The following is a 20,411-nucleotide window of genomic DNA, read 5'->3' as shown; positions in this document are numbered from 1 at the left end:
GATAAGAGTCAAACAATAAAGAATTTTATTTAATTTTCTACAACATAACACTCACAGGTGACATTTTGGACTTCTTACTCACATATTTACTTTCTCTGCTGCAAGGGATCAGTCACATATTTGAAGCTTATGTGTAAAGGTGACAGTTTCCAATGTCATGTTCCAAAAAAGTCCTTATAAAACTGAACATCAATACAAATTACATTCAGGAAAACACAAGGAAGTTTTAAAGTAAAAATAAAAAATTAAGAAAATAAAAGTTGAAAAACAGCAAAATCCTGTCAAAACCTTGTAAAGCTGCGATCCCTCGCAACAGTAAAATGACTGATAATAAATAAAGATGTGTTGTGCGTTGTTAAAACAAGAAGAATAAGATATTAAAGGCTATTTAGGTCCCCTTCATGACTCTTCCTTTACACAATTTCCTCTTCATATTTGTGCATTCTTGCGTCAGCAGATTAGAAAATCATTTTTGCAAGTTCAAACATAACCTACAACAAAAACAAGCAACAGAAGGGATAATTTTTCACTTATGAGCATATCCAAGGTTTGAAGTGATAATTAAATAAAACTGAAAAGGTCCATTCTGGTAGATTAGACATATTTACCTCAATTGTAATGAGGATGACTATCATCCACTCCAACCTCAAGCTGTGCTTCTCACTCAGGTGGCTCCTCATCAGGTCTGTCAGCTGTGTGCAGTGTTCCAGCTTCTCATTTACAACCTTTAAAAAAAATCACACAGAAGTTTAGAGAAAGAATCTCTTACCTAAAACATCTGAGTTAGTTTTGTTTCGCCCAGTTTTATTTACATTGACTCTGCGGTTGATGCTGAGGAATTGGCACGTCTTTTCGTAGAGCTTTTCCAGGTTTTCTCTGTCCCAGTAGAAATCAGGTGTGAGGAGAAGGTCAGACCTCAGGTTTATACAGTGTCTGTAAGAGATGGACATAAATACAGTATTTGTCATCCCAGAGTTTTACATGTCAAATACTAACATAAGATATACAGCGACAAGATATACCGTGTAGTGTTACTCCAGCTGTTAAATATAGTAAATTAAGTGAAAAGACTGGCGCTGTCGGTAATTGGAAAGTCCTGGCTTCCTGTTAAATCTTGAACAAAAAAAGACTAAACTGCTACTTAGAGAAAAGTTAATTTACCTCAGGGTAAAAAGCTCTCCTATCTTCTTCATCACTTCTGCAGAAGACAATTTAACTCTTTTGCCAGACTTCAGCGTCTGGGGAAACACATTAGGACATTAACATGAATATTTAAAAATAATAACTCTCACATGCAAGATGCACTAATACATATGATAAATTATTCATAAACCTAGGTGTGTTTTGTACCTCTGGAATTGATTGTATCGACTCTACAAAGTTATCTAATGCCACTTCCCATATTGCCAACTTCACTGGAAAAGAAAACAGTTAGATTCAAACTATAGCTGAGCATTGTGCTACCTAAAACAATGCAAATCTTTAGGATTTATTCGTGAAGTGTAGCTTCTCACCAGACAAACTCAGTGCATTTGAAAATGCAAACTTCTCCAGAACAGCGTCATGCTGATCCATCTCATCACTCAGGATAAAATTCCCACGTTCAAGCTTCGTATTTCCCCTGAGGAGGAAAAACTTTCAATGTTAAACAAGTGACACAGCATCTACATGAACAAATAAACAAAAGAGACAAATAAGACCATCATACTCTCCAACAGTGTAGTTTATCTCTTCATTTTCCCAGTGAACTAAAGCCACTTCATAAGGCTGAATCTCATGATGTTCCAGTAATCTCAAAACCTTTTTCATCTAAAAGTGAACAGAAGAAATTGAATCCTCACAAAATTATCGGTAGAAGAGATAACATTCAATATAATTGTTTACATAGATTTTTACCGTTTTCTCCTGAACGTTCCAGAAAACCACAGATCCTTCCCTGAAATTTCAGATTGGGAATGTCAGAACAAAGTTTGCCAACACAGATCCAGCCAGGATATAATGAAAAATACACATGTCACCAACATTCTTTCCCCTGAAGCGGGGTAATATTAAAAATAATAAAAAAGCCAAAGTAATATTTCACTTGAGTTAATTAGTAAAAAGTTTATTTTTAAACTTCACATAATTACAAAACACTTTGTTTCTACCTGAAGAAGAATATCAGAGCATTGTCATCTGGTTTTGCAGCCATATCTGTGCTAATGACCAGCACATTTGAGGCATCTGAAATTAAAACATGTCAGTCACAGAGTGTGCACCAAGCAGCATGCATCAAAGTTAAATTGTCCGTAGAATCACATTGTAATTTAAGTGCATTTAGAGTCATACCTCTTGGTAAATCTATCTCATGGAAGCCTTGGTTTATCAAGTCATAACAGAGTGTTGGCAAATGATACTGATCTGCTGTTGCAAAAGCAATGCATTGCATCATATCCTACAGGCACAAACATACTAGAATTAATGGCTGGATCAACGCTTGACATAACAAATGAAAAAGATATCACTGATCTGATTACAGGAAAAACCACCTTGTCCTCGTGCATGGAAGGCTGATTGGCCCGGGAAGGTTGTTTAGTGCGTGGTCCTTTGGGAGCCCTTTTTCCAGGTATTGTTGCTGGTTTTACACTTGATTTTAACACTGATTTTACAATGCTAGATGTATAAAAACGTGTCTTTCCACTTCTATTGCTGGTGAGTAGCTCAGGGTCAGTTAACAGAGCAGTGTAAGGTCTTTTGAATCCACCCCAAGCAGATGGATCATGTCTTTCATGGGTGTGCTGCTGATAAAAAGGGTTGAAATGACAGGTCCTTGGACCACAGTGAGTCCTGGGATGAAAGTCATACTTGTGGGGCTTGACAGACTGGCAGAAAGTGTGTGGGGTAGTAATGCAAACTTGTCTGATCTCTGCAGGCCGCTGAGTTCCCAGTCTGCACCACAACGTCCGAAGAAACATCTTCCATAGACAATTGTACAGACGAGCTACAACACAGGAGGGAAAAGGCAGACCATCTTCAATACATAATACTGCACATAGGAATTTGTAATCAACTTTTGTCTATTATCGTATAGATATATATAGTACAATTCCCATACCGTGTATAATTTTAACATAAAAATGCTCCAAATACATGTAATTATACACATTCTAAATCCAAAGTATGTAAGACTGACCTCTACTACACTCAATGGCAATTTCCACACTAAAGCTGTTATTAACATTTTACCATACGGAGTGAGGAGAATGACACATGACAAACTAATACAGTTATGTTTGTGATAACCTCTGAATGCATGCTAACAGGAGACATTCACTGGACGGCATGCTAGCCGTCTGTTAGCTTACCAGAGATAAAGTAGAAGCGTTTGAGAAGAAATCAATGTTAATTTGATGCGACGTGTCAGAAAAAATGAGTCGCGTTAACGTTATGTTAAAACTAAACCCAAATCTTAACAACTACATGACAAGTTGCATGACAGAAACAGGAGGCGTGTTTGGTGTTCTTGTTGTTTTTGCTAATAAAGTTTTTTGACCCTTACTTCCTGTTTGATATGACGCAAGCTGAGACACCGACGTTTTTATACTCTGTTATTTGACTTGCAGCTCACTCTGTTGTTAATTTTAAACAATTCTACACTCAAAGAAAGATTTAAAGAGTCCTCAATAATCGCATGTGTTATAATCATAGAGCATGTATGAATGTTTTACGTACTAAAGAACATTCGCATGTGTTTACCTGAAAGTCTAAAATCAGGGAAAATATCCGTTGTCTTGAACTCACACACATTTTCTTACCTTTATATTTTATATATTCACTAGCATATTTAACATGAACATTGATCTACATAAACTTTATTTGAAATTTAAAAGCAACAACAATAGCAAAAATAAATTTAAATAAATCGTTGTAAAAATATCCTTTTGGCTACAGCGCCCTCTCTGGTTGAGACAAGCATAACCTGTGTTTAGTGTTACCAGGAGACTTCTTAAAACAGAAACAGCTACATACGGTGTCCCCCGCAACAATTCTATAAATGGAAACAGTGGAAAACTCTGATGAGGTATGCTTGAATTTGCTGCCTTTAAAAATATAAGCTGACAATGATTTGAAAAGTTGTGGAATGCTTCATATACCTGCTAGAACAACTGCAATGGTTTCATAATGTTATGTATTATAAACTGAAGACCATATATATGTATATGTATTTATATATATATATATATATATATATATATATATATATATATATATATATATATATATATATATATATATATATATATATATATATGTATATATATATATATATAAACATCTTACACTATTTTCTTTTATAATTATCAGTGTAATGAGAAGGAGAGGTTGAAGATGAAGATTGCAGTTTTGGAGGAAAGTGTGGAGTCCTGCGAGCTGGAGTGCAAAGCCAGCAGCGAGACGATGTTGAGGAGGGTGGCTGAGCTGGACCAAGAGAGGAGGAAGGCTGCCAGCAGTGCTGCAGCACTTGAATCACTCAAAATGGTACTGATTTATCTTCTAACCTATGTTTAGTCTGTCCCCATTTACTTTTAGTTTTTTTTCTTAATGTTTAACTGCTCCAGTGATATTTCCTTTAACTTTGATTTCCCAACATGAAGGTTTAATGCACAAACAGTCACATACTTAAGAAGAAAAGTGTGCAACATGAACAATGTTCTTCCTCTACTTCTTTGTATAGTCAGATTTAATTCTTGAAAAGTTAATATAACCCTGAAACAATTAAAGAACATTTTAAATGACCTTCATAATATGGTCCTATATCATATCTTTGACAAAACTGTGGAGTTGTTTCTTTCAGGAGTTGGATGGCCAGGCATTGGGAAGGAGAAATGTTGAGATTGAGAAGGAAACGTTAAGCCAAAGGCTGCAAGCCAGCAGGAGAGTGATAGAGGCAGCCAGAAGAGTCACATTGTTTGGAAAAACAGGTGGAGGAGCTTCAGAAAAAGACCCATGCGGCTGAGGTTAAACTTCAGGTGTTCCTGGAAGAGATGGCCAGCCTCCTACAGGGGACGTCTGAAAGTGTCATCCTGTCCACAGAAAGAGATATTTTAGAGAAACTGGATGACCTCTGCAATAAGGTATAGGAATCAGAGTGAGGATCTCTGACACCAATTGCCTCCATGTTGCATAAAAGGGAAATAGTCATAAGTAAAAATCTGTGCATCACATACATTGTATAAATAGCTAATTATGGGACCAACCAATTTCAGCTTCCATTGTTAATAATGAAAGACTGATCTTACAAAACATTTGTTCTTTAACCAACGGAAAAAAAAATCTTCTAGTATTTATTTACCACCAAATATATCTGTTAATGGTAATATGGATTGTTCCATAAGATCAATTAATATAAAATCAACAATTCTACAATAAAAAATTGAAAGCTATATATTTTTTAGTATTCTTAACATTTTTACAGCTTTCCTACTTATAAAATACAATTTATTACAGTTAACATATGTATAATATATAAATAACTTTTGTAAATATGTAAGATTAATGACAGAAGTACTAAGCACAAAGTGGTTATGTTAAAATACTAAAGAAAAACCAATTACCTGAAAATAATAACCACTAACTACATATTTACTTTAATTATTAGGTTTCTAGCTAAGCTACCAGTTTTATGATATTTAGATTTGTAACTATTTTGAGTGTTCTGGCTGTGCAGACTGTGTCAGAGATTAAGATGAGACTTAGCAGTGTCACTGAGGAGCTGAAAGAGCAGATGGAGCTCCAGCACAACACACTGCAGAGGGCTCAACTTGCAGAGCAGCAAGTCCAGAACTTGAGAGAGAGACTCCAAAGTCTGGAGACTCAGCTTCTGACAGCAGACATGCATCATGACATGCTGAAACACAGCAAACAGCATGTAAGTAAAGTCATAGAAGCAGGCTTGAGGTTGTGACAGTTTCAGATATTTGCATAATAAAATATATTTGCCAAGTATTTACATCAGTGACCACTGCTCTTTTTATGAGGAGTTCCTGGAACAGCTATCAGAGATAATGAAGGTTGAAAATATTGCTGATGTTGGTTTTGACATGAGGCTAAAAGTCATCCTGTCACGCACAGAACAACTTGTCAAACAAGAAGCAGCTGCTTTAGTGGAGAGCAAAAGTCTGATGTACACCTTACAGCGTCCTCAGAGGAAAACAGAATTTTAGAGCCAGTGTACTAATGATGGATGATGAACTTAAACAAGATTGTCCTCCTTCATTGTTTAGTTGGTGGATTTCCGGATCCTGGTTTCTGAGATGTTGGGCCTGGACTCTACAACTCTGGCTCTTCCAAATCATGAAATCATCAGATCACTTGAAACTCTTCTTTACAATCATCACCATCATCACTTTGATCATCATGTGCCCTGGCACTGTTCTACTCACCAGAGGCTTCATCTGCTGAAGACGCAGGACCTCCCTGACTGTCATTCCTCCATGGACACATTTACCACCAGGTCTGCTTGTTCAGGGGATATAGCTCCCCCAGAGGACACTTAAATCTATTTTTACATTTATGTCAATCTACTTTGAAATACTGAAAAGTATTGTATTAACTTTTAAAGCGTATGAGAATATACCATCTTTACTATAAAATAGACCAAAATCAAGTTTTTTGTGTTTGTTTTCATGAGAAGAGCAGTATGAATCACGAGAAAATGCTAAATTACATATTTTAAATAAAAAGGCAAATATGAGAATGATTATTTGGCATTCATTGTTTTTCATGGTCGCTTGTACATACATTTCTCATTAATTCTTATGCATTATATACACATGTTAAATAATCTTGCACTGTTATACATTTCATACTTAACTGACAGTCATACAAAATATACAATAGCTCTATATCTCATAATTTTCAATCTTAAAGACGTCAGATCTTTTTAAACATTGAAAAAACAGCAGAATGTATAAAGACATGTATGACTGATGTTAATGGTTAAACTCTTGGATTGTGTCTGATATTAAAACACTTGGCTTAAATTACATGAATCAAGTTAAATAAGGATTTTTACCACAGACAGTTATGTATGTAAGTAAATAAAAACAGATTAAAACCACATGCCAAAATACAGGATAAAAAAATAAATGCAATGTAAGGTATATTAAATGTTTCTCATTTGTTGTACAAGCAGATTCACAGGCTATATTTCAGTATTTAACTTTGGTGCTTTTCAGTGACAGTTCTCTTCAAAAAAATACAAGACAAAACCTCTAGTGAACAGTTCATTCATCTAGCAGATGTCCACTGTGGGGTGAATCCCTCGTTTCTTTATTATTTTACACCAAAAAAAATACTTCTTAATTGACACCGCATTACACAGAGTAATATAATGACTTGTTTTGATCCTATGTGCTACACATTAAGATATTAACCAGAGATGGCAGCTGTCTCTCTGCAGTACAAATAGATTAGTTTTTGCTCCCAACATTACTGACCATTTCGAGGCTATTAGCATGATTCCTGTTAAAGTAGCACATATACCCAAATACTGACATTGAAAGTTCTTACAGGTCACCTACACAGGAGGTGGTCCATTAGTGTAGCTGAGCATTGGGTAAAAGGAATGAGCAAAGTTGTTGGACTGAGCGCAGTAGTCCTCCTCTGACAGCGGCAGCAGGAAGGCAAATACCACTAACAGGAGCAGGAAGAGCTGGAGAGGCAAGGCGACCCAGAGGACGCGCCGCAGAAACGAGGACCTACGACTTCTTCTTGTCTCCAGATCAGAAGGGAAGGAAGCGGATCCAGCGTCGCTGCGAGACCTGCTCTCACACAAGCATTCACAACGAAGCACAGACTGAGCTCTAGTTAATCACATCGGTCATGAAGACATAAAATCCCTCTCTCTTCTAAATTGCTGCTCTCACTACGATATAATCTAATTACGACACCAACATTAAACGCACCAGACTGTTTTTATTTGCTACAAAAATAGACTCAGCAAAAATAACTATAAAATTAAATTAGTCTAATTCAGTAATCAAATATTCAAACTCTTAATTCGATATTGTTCTCACTGTATGCTGAATTGTTTAGCCGTCTGACTGTTTTCAATCCAAATAAGATCTCAGTTCAGCAGCAGGGAAACTGTACAACAGTGCTTCAGTGCAAGCACAATACTGTGTTTGACAGACGCTGCAAACACAACTGAAGGAGACATCAGGACAGTGTGTAAACTTGTGATCTACATGCTGAGTGGGTAAACACCTTAACAAAGACAATCACAAACCAGTATTCAAGGCATACGGACTGCACTGCTGCACCACACAAATACATTTACAGTGTGCTTTCATTCCTTTGCAAAAGGTGTTAAGATAAAACACAAAAGGCATGCTGCAAGAATTAGCTGGTTATTAAGATATTATGACTTTTATAAACAATTTGTAAATTTGCATGTCCTGTAGAAAAGTGCAAAGCATGCCGAGGCAAGAGGAGCACAGCAATTAGAAAAAGCTGCTTGGACAAGATGATGTAGCCACACTTTATAAGAGGTATAGATATAAAAATTCCCTTTGCTGTTTAGAGTTAGACAATAATGTTACACTATTATTTTAAACTATGCCATTTAGAGTCATCACCATCAAAACACAGTGTCCTCATAATTTTTAGATGATATGGTCAATTAAAAGGTGCAAGTGGTTTTTATTAACATTGTGTTACATTATAGGAACTTACTTTTATACTAAATAGCAAAAAATACATTAAAAAGTAATTTATATAGTTATTTAAACCTTTGCAGAGCTTGTAGTTTGCAACCTTTGTTTACTTAGCTGGTCATGGCCCCTAAACATGTTATCTTAAAGAATACATGATATGATTTAAGATTTAGATTCAAGTTATCTCAAGTTACTGAAAGTGGCCCTTTATCATGTCAGAAACGGAGACCTGAGAGGCAAGACTCACAGATGACAGACTAAGGGGGGAGGGATGGTTGATAGCCAGTGAGATAGCAGCAGCAGAGAAGAAGAAATGTCACACATATGAGATAGTGATAGCACGAGAGAGAAAGGAGAAACTGCAGCCTTTGCATTGTTCATTGCAGACATTTACTGGCTCAGCAATTTGAGAGAAAAAAGGGCGTGTGCGCGTGTGTGTACTTAGCAACAGCGAATGTTGTTAGAGATAGAAATATATTTGTTATACGCAGGAAACGCCTTTCTGGTTAGCGATATTAAGCAGCCAAGGACACTGAAGGGCAAGGGGCCTAGCATCATTCCTTGTGGAACTCCTATCAACGATGTGGGGTTTGCCACTCACCTCGTCACCTAGCCTACACAGAGCGTCTAGACGTACAGAAGATGATGGAATTCACTATCATGAGCTGCTAAACTGACATAAGATTTATGAACTGAAATAGGGATTTGTTGTTTTTTTGGAGCATGAACCGTCTCTCAGCGCATCATGGGCTGAGTTCCATTATCTTCTGGGTGTGCTAGAAACCAACAGAAAGGTACCTGTGGTGTGGACTGCTCACAGACGGTCCAGGCTGTGACAGACTACATTTGCCCCGTTGCTGTTTGCAATGAACAGGGGAGGGGGGGTAAAAGAAAGAAAGTATGTTTCAGTCCAGGCAAATCAAGACAAAGCTACTGATGAAAAGAAAACCCAAAATGACAGAAGAGCTGCAACAAAATCATATGTGAAGGTGACAGATTTTGTAACCCTTAATGAGGAATCTGGCTTTTCAAAGTGCATGGCTACTTTGAATGGCTTCAACTCGTGAGTGCAATAAAGGGATTGCAGATAGGAAGCTACAAATCAGGCAATGTGATGCATGAAACTGGTAACAATGACATTTAGTAACAAACAATATAAGCAGTGACATTCTTATTTGGACTGATCTGACCAATCATGAGGAAATATCACTGTCTCATTCACTGACAACATAAAATACAACCTTGAGCTTAATTAATCATAAGAGTTCTAGAAGAACTTTAGCTGTTTCATTATAGCCAGTATTCCCAAAAACAACAATACAAAGATTTAAATAAATAGATAAAGGGAAATTTCAGAAATTAGAGGAAAATCTCAGGAAGAAATTTTAGTTTAGAATTATTAAAAGCCAAAAATGGCAAAAGTGAAATAAAATGGCAAGAAGAGGACTGAGGACATAAAAAAGTGGAAAGAAAAGATTTCCCAGTATATCATGGAGTAGACAACATGCAGGTCGAGTAAAAGGATGAAAAAAAGATCAGAATCTAGATGGAGTAAAGTTCATGGGGGGGTGCAGAGGTGTAGAAAGATGTAAGGAGAGATTTTGGGATGACAGAGGTGTGTCTGTCCGTCATTGGGCTGTTAGGGCGCATGTTATTGTATCTGTCTTAGAGGGGTGACCAAGCTCCTGATACTCATAGGGCTGCATGAACAGGTAAATTTAAACATTACCGATCGTCGCCGACTTGGTGTACTCCTTCCTGATACAGGACTGAGAGAACCAGATGTGTCCAACTCATCGGCGGACGACCAAGAAGACAGATCCTGATAAAGGCAATATAAAGAATTAGAAACAAAGACTTTTGATGATGCTTACAATATGCATTTGCTCGGTAGTGCTAATTCCAAACAAGCTTCACCCACAATCAGGCAAATCTAAGCTGTTCAGGTTAACACTGGATAGATTCATAAGGCAGTGAGATTCAACCTGTTGACTGCTTGTGATGTCCAGAATCTTAGCCAGCTCTCTGAGGTCTCGCGTTACTTCTTTTAGCAGCAGTTTGAGGCGGTTCCCGATGACATGAACCTTCTCCTTGGCCTCCAGACAGTCGCTGCCCTGAGAGTTGACCAGCAACTGGAGGGACATGTCTTGTAGTGAGGCAACTTTAAGCTGAGAGTCCAGCAGCTCCTGACGGATTTGCTGTAGGAAGTTCAAATTTAAGACAAACTGGAAATCAATAGAGCAAAAACACCTTGATGAATGTCTTACAGTTTTGAATTACAAATATATGAATTGTTCCAGAAATATGTAAATAAATAATTTGGGCAAAGTTTTTTTTTTTTTTTTTTTTCAGAAAATGTATTGGTTTGATACCGTGAGTGTCTTATGATGCTCATGGAGAGTGTCACTGTCCTGGATTGGGTCAATGGGAACCACCTCATTCCTCCTGCGATCAATATTTTCCAACCAGAGCAGCAGCCCATGGCTCATCTCATGAAACTCCTGTTGTAGAAGAATGCAAAGACTCAACCACGGTTGATGTATGGACAGAATCATAAGGCAGAACTCCAGTCTTATTAATGATTAGCACGCACTTGACATTGCATTAGAGCTTCCTGTAATGATGACCTCCACTCTTCCAGTGAGCTGCCTAGTTTGTCCCAGTGGTTGTTCATGTCTTTGAGCTTGGCTTGTAGGTCTCGGGACTCCTCTGTGTCTGATTGCAGAAATTCTGCACTGCACAGGTTGATGGAAAGCACAATAGCCTTGCGCTTGTCATAGGCCTTCTGCAGCTCCTGTAGACAAACATTTTTCAAGTATTTTTGGCCAAAAATACAGAGAAAACACATCATGTTTATAAAGACTGAGTAAATTAATCCTAAATGTTTAAAATACATTATTTATAAAATCATAGAATATTTCATGCATATGTAGTTTCTATATAAAAAAGAGATGATGCATAAGAGAAGAGAAACAAGCTAAACAACCGGCTTCACTACAATCTAAAAAACAATATTACCTTGAGCTTTTTGATGCGAAGCTCAATCGTCTGGATGTCCGTGCTGACGTCCAGTCTCCGCTGCTGCTCCAACTCCTCCTCTGTCCCCCCAAGCCAAGTCCAAACATTGTTTAGGTCAGAGTTCAGCTGCTGCCACTGCTGCTCATTCTGCTTTGTACGCATCTCTTTACTGAGGTCCTGGGCCTGCAGGAGCTCCCAGCGCTCAATCACACCTAGAACACAGGAAATAAAGAGAGTAAAATACTTTAAGTTACAACAACCTTACTAAGGTATCTTACTAAGTAAAAGCCTCACCAGTAAATGGCATATAAGACATGTAATATGCTACATGGATTATTTGTGAATGTAAAAGATATGCATAGTCAAAAAACTGAAAAGTGCCTTAATGGATGGGAACTAAAATAGTATTTCAGAAAGAGGGATACAAAACATTTAACTATAACATTGTAAATAAGTATCCTGTGGGCTTTTTAATTAAAAGGTAATGCAATGTAGGTTATATACATGCAGAAAAGTTTTTCCTGTAGTATTACCTGATGTCTGGGACTCTGAGCTGCTGGGATCTGCCAGACCAGACACCGCATCCTCTTCTTCTTTCAGCTCAAAGCCCATCCTCTTCATCGTGTCAATGCTGCCACGACACTCACCCATCAGCCGCATCTGCAGGATGAATACATTTTTTGTTACTCCAGTAATATATGCAAACTAAATTAATTAAATTCTGCACAAAAAGTGACAGCAAAACAAAGTCTAGTATGAAACAAATGTACTTTAAAGAAAAACAAGCTTTATAGAGTTAAATAAGAATGTGTAAACTATAAACAGTCCTTAAAGAATTAGAAAATTATGGAATTATGACTTCTCTGTTTAAACGTTTAGTACTCATTTAGTTACAAAAGTAAAACATACATAGCCCATATATGATGCATCCAGTTCAGAGCTTGTGGGGGTGCGGCTACGACTGCTGTCCGTTTGATGGAGACGGATGACATCTAGAGGATGAATATGTGACTCTGCAGATGCAACCTCCCCTGTTAACACAACAACAACTTATCTTTGGAGAATGAAAGGCATACTCAGAATAGTTGTGTGAAATATGATAAACAATCCAAGAAAAAGGCAGAAGGTGTCCTGGTTAAACACAGAAACACAAAATGTGGAGAGTCGAAAATGAGACGTAGACAGGAGTGCAGATTTGGTTTGTCGGACCACTTATTAGTCCTGGTGACTGGACTAAACAACTGGACAGTTGCCAAGAGCCTTGCATTATGACCTACGTCCTACATTTGAGATATATGCAAATTCAAAAGTATTTTTATTTGTCACGGTGTGGACAGAGATTATAAACACCACAAACAAATCTGCAATCCCTTTAACAAGAATCTAAGACTATAGACTTGTTGTTGTGGCAAAAAGACATGCTTTTCAGAAACATAAAATACACATAAAAAAGAATCCAAACAGGTTAGCTACACAAGTCAAATAAAACTAAGAAAGCCATTTAGAAAGAAGGGTTAGGCTAAATTCCATTTCTGTTCTTAATTAGAGCCCAGAGAAGAATCATTGAATCAAAAAGGTAAATGGAATTGATCCTATCCCACGGTGTTAGGAAATGTTGCATTTGGTTACAGTTTCTCCAAAGTGTGCACAAGGGATGAAATCAAAACAAATCAACCAAGCCAGTGAAAAGGCTATAGTGTGGTATAACTAGAAGAGTGGCTGTTATTTCTGGCCCCAAACACATGTGGCATGCTGGGGTCTGCTGTTGCCTACCAGTGGAGGACCTCAGTGTTTGTTCTGTTAGTTTAACATAGGCCTCAGGGCTCTCTGGGATCACTACATCTGGAAGAAACATTGTACATTACACACATTCAGCAGTGGCCTTCACACTATATCACTAAATCAATTGATTAAGCTAAAATTGATTTGTCTTTAACGTCAGTGATGCATCACTGAATGAATAGAGTTTGCTGCATACGTAAGTAACTGGTGACAGGAAAATAAAAAGGGTTTTCATGTGTCTAACTCTTGCACAGTTCCTATGTACTGTTTCCATTTTAAAAGCAGCCAAAAGTATTAGCCACTTTTTAAAAAATATTGCAGGTATTTTCCAGTTTTCATCATTAAATTTAATTCCTTTCTCATCTTCATTTTCTGGCTTCTCAAAGAGTCAGAGGTCAAAATTAATTATTGCACATTTTCTAAACCAGCATCCAGCATCATCCTTTCACTTTTCAGCTACAGTAAGGTGTGATGAAACAGGAGACTGAACTTAGGTCAAAGATAGTTTCTTTCTCTAAAATCAAAGATCAGAAACAACTTTGAATACAGTAAAAGCACAAACATTTTCACCATTGTTATAATAAATGTTTAAAAGTGTAAAAATCTCTTGATTTGAGTAGGAGAAAACTGTTGTGTATAAAAGCTAACCTGACAAGCCAGAGGCAGGGCGCTGGAGGAAGTCTCCTTCTTCACTCTGCTGCTCTCTAAGGGCCCTGCTGGCACTCTCAAGGCCACGGCTCAGGTCGTAGTCATGGTCCCATTCCAGTGGAATTGAGTCCACACTTGCAGGTGTGTCCCTGCCAGAGCGCTCTGTCCGAAATTGGGCTGCTAGAGAAGCTGAGCGACCAGAGGACGGCAAAGGTGACAGGAAGCCATCTCCTAACCGTTCAGTCCATGGCAGGCTGGACAAATCTCCAGGTTCTTCCAGTTCAAGCTCACGATCTGAGAACACTTCAGTATCATCGTATGCAAGCTAAAGAATATGAATGAAGAAAATATTTAGACACAAGCTACACCTGACAAGTTATTTTCAGATGAATAAAGCCAAAATCTTTTAATTTTTCTTAATCTGAAGTCTTACTGGAAGGCGAATGAGCTTCTTGTAGTAGCGCTCAACTCGACCAAACACTTCCTGACAGTAACGTTGCAGCTCTTCCAACTCTTCCTCAATGACGGCTGCATCCAGAGGCTCGCTCTTCTCTATTAGTGCCTCACCCTGCTGGAAGATGTGCTCGATCTTGGCTGTTGTCAAAGAAATCTCCTGCTGGAATGACTGTGGGATTATAGTAAAACAAGTTTTAATGATAAACACAAATTTTAAATTACAAATTTTCCAGGTAATAATTCATGCATCTGATTAGACAAATTTAATATTCAATAAAACTGGTGTGACAGTCATCCTGTTGGGAACCACTGTTGCAGTGGACCATGTGGGTGAGAAATATTGTAACAAACTTACCCTGAGTTGTTTGATCTTGGCTTGAATGTCACACTCAGAGAAGTGCTCGATGTTGGTAAGCTGTAGGTCCATCTCTGTCAGCCAAACCAAAATGCCATCTCTGGCTGTCTCAAACTCCTCTCTCTGACTAATAAAGTGCTGCATATTTGAAACAGAGACGTTACCGTTAGACTGATCAACACTCACACACTGTCAAAGTCAGTGACGTGCGGTGAAGTTTATGGTTGGTGAGGCACTGATTTACAATTGAAAGAACTGAAAAGAGCATCTTATTTCAATATTCATTCAACAGCATGCAACAGGTAATGCTTCATATCCTATCAGCGTTCCTCTTTTAATTACACTCACACACCCACTGTTACTAACTCTTCAGTAAGAAAAGTAGCTACTGGCTGTCATAAAAGTCGCTAGAAATGGCTAAATGACATCATCTAATGTGCATAATAGCCTGGTACATGGAGGCTGGTGTGGAGAGGAATGTCATGGGAAAGGCAAAAATGGACGAAAAGACAAGCTAAAAATTTTTTTAAAAAACTGATAAAAATAAAACTAATTCTTTGGTTAATATTTTCTTTTATTCTAGTTTAATTTTATTAAGTGTAGGTTGTTTTCTAATTAGGAGGCTGCAACATTTCACAACACTTGTTTTCCTCCACACTCTTCATTAATAGACATTAATATCTGACGGTAAGCCAGCGCTAAATCATCCTGCAGCAGCTTTGAACGTTTCATTTTCAGTCTGGTCATGAAACAGGTGATCATCTCCTGCTCTGAATGCAGCTGCTGCTGCTGCCAGAAGCCTCTTCTGATTGCTTTTGGACAGGGGAGGGGCCTCCGCAGCAGCTCCCACTCCTCATTGAGAAGAATAAACTACTTTCATTTACATCAGTCTACAAAAGTCTCCAATACTGAAAAAGTCGCTAGATTTGTCGCTAGTCGCTATAAAAAACAAACACAAAAAAGGTCACTAAGTTGGCAACACTCACACACCATGTTGGTGTGTGAGTGTGCCCCCTTGAGGTGAGGCAGCGTACTGTTTGCCTCACCTGCTGACTTTTCTCTGCACTTTATTGTACAATAAATGGGAATATTTCTCTCACGAATACATTAAATACATTACACAGACTGTAGCGAGTCATGATGTATAACAAATATTTCTGTAAAGTTCATATTTGCAACCCAGTTTGTATTGGATGGTACAGTCAGAGCAGAGGCACAGCTCGCCAGTGAATCCACCGGGGTTTCTGCACTGGATTTGATCGGGAAATACTCAAATTTAGCAATTTTTACTTAATAAACTGTTAAAAACGTGTTAGAGTCATACTGAAAATGCATTTTTAACACAGATCAGTGGAAAATATTAATATATATTGTATGTTTTTTTTCTTTACCATGACCCCTGACCGCACGTCACTGGTCAAAGTCTAATGAATTCAACACTGACTATATTTGTTGAACTCAAAGCCATTTTATTAGTAATCAGTTTAACATTTTGGTCAAGACATCCGACACAATAAGTGAGACAGAAAATCAGAAATTCATATGAAAAATAATGTAATAATATGTAATAAATGTGATACTATGCCTTGAGTCTGCGAAGGATGGATGCCACCCTTTTCTGCAGGTTGTCCCATCGCTGATTGGCATCATGTGCCATCTCCCTCAGACGACAGGAAGAGTCTGTGCGGTTTTCTCTGGCCAGGCGGCGGTATTGCTTGTTGATTAACTCCAGCTGGGTCAGGCTTTCGTGAACTTGTCTCTGGAAGGCCTACAGAAACATCCATGCAAGTTTCTCAGAAGAGATCAATAAAACATAACCATCTCATTTATATTTTTATATAAAGTATCGAACAGAAACTTTACTGAAAGTGATCAACACAATTCTAAAGGATCAAGAGAGGATCAAATAATCCTGTTTTCACAATAAGTTGTAATACCTCAAATTTCTTTAGTTCCTCCTTGGCTACTGTGTACAAGACACCGGAGGAGTTGGGAAGAGCAGCAGTCTTCTCTGAAGTGGCCAGCCACTCCTCGAAACGTGCAAAGTCATCTAAAAATTTCTGCCATAAACGCCACGTCTCCTCAATCCTGAAAAAGGGGAAAGTTAAGGGAAAATGTCAAATTTCCATAAAATGACTAAATAAGTTTTATATATCTAGTATATGACAATCTGACTGACTTACTTTAGTCTTCTCTCCATAGACAAGGCACAGATGCTCCTCCAGCGGCGATCAAGGCTACGAGTTGCCTGCTGGATGGAGTCGCACTCTGCATCGGTGGCGCAAGCATCACAGTCATGCAGAAGCACCTCACATAAGTTCAGTACAGACGCTACTCCCGTGCTGTGCTTTTCTATATCTCGCTGAAGCTCCTGACCAGAAAGAAAGCAATATGAATTGATGTGAAAATGAGTAACAATGAAAAATAAAAAAGAGTGGGAGAGAAAAAACCTATTCCAAAGGTCCGATTCAGATAATGATTCAGTTTAATTACAATAACAGGTAAAAGCTTATTTACAAACACACTACTGTATGAATAACAAAAACATATTACAATATTATTATATGCTTGTTGTAAAAGGGTGATTCTGTATAAAATCATTGAATGGGTTCAGGAACACCTTCAGAAATCACTGACTGTGAAGTCAATTTAAGTTGCACACTGGACTAAAAAAAAGGGGGAAAATCCAGCTTATTTATTGATAGATAAGATAGATTAATAGATTAGATAGATAGATAGATAGATAGATAGATAGATAGATAGATAGATAGATAGATAGATAGATAGATAGATAGATAGATAGATAGATAGATAGATAGATAGATAGATAGATAGATAGATAGATAGATAGATAGATAGATAGATCATAAAATGTTTTACTGTCAACAATTATAATTTCTTTCCTATGTTTGGAAACAAAATTTGTTTCAAGAAATTTGCTAATCATTTAATTCTGTAGTCACCTGTTGTAGATCAAGTTTTCTCTGAATTTCCTGAAAGTCACAGGAGTCGTAGGCAATAGGTTTGGACAGCTCAGTTTCAATGTGGGCGAGCCAGGAGCGCAGGCTGCTCATATTTTTATCCAGCTGCTGAACGGCCACCAGAGTTTCTCTCAGCTTCTTTACCCTGTTAACATAATTTGTCAGTATCATTAATAACAAAAGACGACAGCAGGGGATTAAAAACAGTTACACTACCTTCCAACAATTGTGAAGAGTGTGTTTCTTTACCTTGCTCCGATGAGATCCAGGAGATGCTGCCAACGATCGCTGACTTTGTTGAGTTTTTGTTCGATTTCATTGGCTTTGCTTTGGTGACTTGCCCTGGCCAGACGCTCTCCCAGCTGATGCAACTGCTGCTTGTTCTCCTCTGCTACTGTGATCTCCTCCTGGTAGTCCTGGTAGACAATTCAACACAATCAGACAATTGGAAAAAAAATTATACTATAAACTAGAGTTGCAACAAATTCAGAGGGTTTTGACCAGTGCACATGTAAGACACAAATATCAAATTAAGCATGAAATGTGAAATCTAAAAGAAAAATGCAATTCTAAAAAATAAATCTTGGGCACTCATGAGCAAATACACATACATGTTACATTATGAGGTCAGATGGGTGTGAGATGTCTGAATGCAGTGGGTGCAAATCTTGAATTACCTTGCGGAGCTTCTCGATCATCTCCTCAATGCTGATATCTCCATTTTGAGAAACTTTGCTCTCCATATTGGTGAGCCACTCGCAGAGCTCCTTGTACTTTTCACTGAACACAGTCCACTCATTCAGCTTCTCACTCACCTGCTGCCTGCGCAGGGACAGCTGCACAAACACATCAAAATGAGCTGCCGTGTATAATTAATCACATTAACCAAAAAGTACAACTGAGTTTAAAACAAATGCAAATAAATGTACAAAAGTCTGAAAAGGAAACGGTGCTGCACAGATTACTGAGGCATTACTGTCATTTGAATCGCATAGTGTGTGTGTGTGCTGCTGTGTTTCCTGTGTGAGCATTTCATTTACACGACACAGGATGCAACTCTGAAAAAAATCAACTTGAGGTTTCAGCATTGATCTACTATCTGACTGTAATTAAGTTAACTTTGCATGCAAAACCAAGTAATGCAAGTAGTTCCTTCTAAAAATTCACGGTGAAATAAAAATCTCTATTTAAATTACATGGGTTACCAGCCTGAATCAAACATATGAGAAAACAACTGAATACAGTATACAACATTAATACTAAACTTAGGTCTAATATTCCACTGTCAATTGATCTTTTAAGGATCTGTCTTTCATGTTGGCTGATTTGCACCACCCTAATATATAAATTAGAATTAATTTTCCTTCTATCTTATAATGTTGTTTACACCAGCAACACCATTTGGTTTGTCAAGGGACTGCAGACACAATAACACCTTAAACAAGAAAAAACCTGACATTAATTGATATATATGTCCAGTGTTTCTCAAATTGAAAACTGGATAAAATTCATTTAAACAATCAGAAATAAAGAGATACTGTGTAAAGAACTGTACCTGGTGGCAGATTTCATTCCACTGTCGATGTAGAAGTTCAATACGTTCTTGAAGAACAGAAAGGTCCTCGGTGCTGATGTAGCAGGACAGTGACTCTCTCAGCACAGTCAAATGGGCCAAATCTCCACTCCAGCCTTCAAATGTGTTCTCCAGATCCTGTCATTTTAAAATAGCAATGCTATAAAATCATTTTTTATTCCAAACACACCGTTTATACTAAACCCTCATGATCTGAACAAATCAACTCAACATATGATGTAAAATGGAGAAACTCTGCACTGACTCCAAGCCTTTTAGTCCCCAAGGAAAAGTTGATTTTAAACTTTAGGTGTATTGGTACCTTGCAGCGCATCTGCTCAGCTTGCAGGTCCTCGTGGTGATCAGGAAGAGGCTGAGAGAGCTGTCGTTTGAAGGCTCGAAGTTTTTCCAGTGATCCGCCGATCCCTTTCTCACACCTCTCCCAGTCCTACATATAACACAGAATATATACAGATATGACACAAACAATAATTGCAATAGTAAATTTTAATAGCTTTTTACTTTTCCTAAAAGAAAAAAGAATCCCTTTAAGGTTTCCTGAGGCTGCCTGTACTCTCTAAACTGCTGGCATTCTGTTTCATTTACCTTCAGCAATGTGGCGAGCTCTTTCTTCTGTTCCTCCAGACAGACACTGGCATGTTTCCATCGCTCCTGGATATCAGTCAGCTCAGCTTGTAGGGCCACTTCAGCCCGGCTGTCTGCCGATAGGAGCAGCTGTCTGCCTGCCTCTACTGTCAAGATGTAGCTGCCCTGCTGACGCTGAAGTACCTTTTCTTTCAGCTTAACCAGGAAGAAAAGCAAATGTTAACACAGAATTTTCCTCACCATCATATTTAAATGCTTTTTGCAGAAATCTGTTTTATCACATCAGAAACAATAAA

At 37.9% G+C, this 20,411-nt stretch overlaps 3 protein-coding genes across 3 annotated transcripts in view; 1 reads left to right on the top strand and 2 right to left on the bottom strand.

Moving 5' to 3' along the window:
- Positions 1 to 11: 11 nt before the first annotated feature.
- On the bottom strand, positions 12 to 3,522 carry rmnd1 (required for meiotic nuclear division 1 homolog). Its single transcript, XM_041972470.1, has 12 exons — positions 3,345 to 3,522; positions 2,529 to 2,980; positions 2,329 to 2,434; positions 2,148 to 2,223; positions 1,897 to 1,936; positions 1,709 to 1,809; positions 1,515 to 1,621; positions 1,351 to 1,415; positions 1,162 to 1,238; positions 813 to 933; positions 609 to 725; positions 12 to 491 (listed from the first exon to the last, which is right to left on the bottom strand). Exons 2-12 carry the CDS (start codon positions 2,952 to 2,954, stop codon positions 459 to 461), a joined length of 1,269 nt encoding a protein of 422 aa, XP_041828404.1. The 5' UTR covers positions 2,955 to 2,980; positions 3,345 to 3,522; the 3' UTR covers positions 12 to 458.
- Positions 3,523 to 3,785: 263 nt separating this feature from the next.
- ccdc170 (coiled-coil domain containing 170) lies at positions 3,786 to 6,365 on the top strand. The gene is given in 5 exon segments (XM_041972491.1): positions 3,786 to 4,060; positions 4,345 to 4,518; positions 4,835 to 4,935; positions 4,937 to 5,114; positions 5,708 to 6,365. Coding segments are annotated over 5 exon segments (717 nt in total). The 5' UTR covers positions 3,786 to 4,033; the 3' UTR covers positions 5,945 to 6,365.
- Positions 6,366 to 7,626: 1,261 nt separating this feature from the next.
- Positions 7,627 to 20,411, bottom strand: part of LOC121631461 (nesprin-1-like) — a 50,480-nt gene continuing 37,695 nt past the window's right edge. Inside the window, exons 86-105 of the mRNA XM_041972379.1 lie at positions 20,116 to 20,310; positions 19,832 to 19,957; positions 19,492 to 19,647; positions 18,614 to 18,772; positions 18,186 to 18,352; positions 17,919 to 18,081; positions 17,139 to 17,326; positions 16,893 to 17,043; positions 16,541 to 16,723; positions 14,956 to 15,093; positions 14,578 to 14,769; positions 14,145 to 14,469; positions 12,624 to 12,745; positions 12,248 to 12,374; positions 11,715 to 11,926; positions 11,290 to 11,490; positions 11,069 to 11,197; positions 10,682 to 10,894; positions 10,426 to 10,518; positions 7,627 to 7,802 (exon numbers count right to left, since the gene is read on the bottom strand). Coding sequence (XP_041828313.1) covers positions 7,764 to 7,802; positions 10,426 to 10,518; positions 10,682 to 10,894; positions 11,069 to 11,197; positions 11,290 to 11,490; positions 11,715 to 11,926; positions 12,248 to 12,374; positions 12,624 to 12,745; positions 14,145 to 14,469; positions 14,578 to 14,769; positions 14,956 to 15,093; positions 16,541 to 16,723; positions 16,893 to 17,043; positions 17,139 to 17,326; positions 17,919 to 18,081; positions 18,186 to 18,352; positions 18,614 to 18,772; positions 19,492 to 19,647; positions 19,832 to 19,957; positions 20,116 to 20,310 — 3,279 coding nt within the window. The 3' untranslated portion in view covers positions 7,627 to 7,763. The remainder of the gene's footprint in view (positions 7,803 to 10,425; positions 10,519 to 10,681; positions 10,895 to 11,068; positions 11,198 to 11,289; positions 11,491 to 11,714; positions 11,927 to 12,247; positions 12,375 to 12,623; positions 12,746 to 14,144; positions 14,470 to 14,577; positions 14,770 to 14,955; positions 15,094 to 16,540; positions 16,724 to 16,892; positions 17,044 to 17,138; positions 17,327 to 17,918; positions 18,082 to 18,185; positions 18,353 to 18,613; positions 18,773 to 19,491; positions 19,648 to 19,831; positions 19,958 to 20,115; positions 20,311 to 20,411) is intronic.

The sequence above is a fragment of the Melanotaenia boesemani genome, chromosome 20 (genome assembly GCF_017639745.1).
Source record: "Melanotaenia boesemani isolate fMelBoe1 chromosome 20, fMelBoe1.pri, whole genome shotgun sequence".
Classification (NCBI taxonomy): domain Eukaryota; kingdom Metazoa; phylum Chordata; class Actinopteri; order Atheriniformes; family Melanotaeniidae; genus Melanotaenia; species Melanotaenia boesemani.
This window is presented reverse-complemented; position numbering and strand designations above follow the sequence as displayed.

Excerpts from the sequence above, each read along its gene's own strand:
- rmnd1 (XM_041972470.1), bottom strand. The coding sequence starts at position 2,954 with ATGTTTCTTCGGACGTTGTGGTGCAGACTGGGAACTCAGCGGCCTGCA. Across the intron at positions 934-1,161 it reads GGAGAGCTTTTTACCCTGAG|ACACTGTATAAACCTGAGGT; the intron begins GTAAATTAACTT and ends CATCTCTTACAG. Across the intron at positions 492-608 it reads TCATCCTCATTACAATTGAG|GTTATGTTTGAACTTGCAAA; the intron begins GTAAATATGTCT and ends TTTTTGTTGTAG.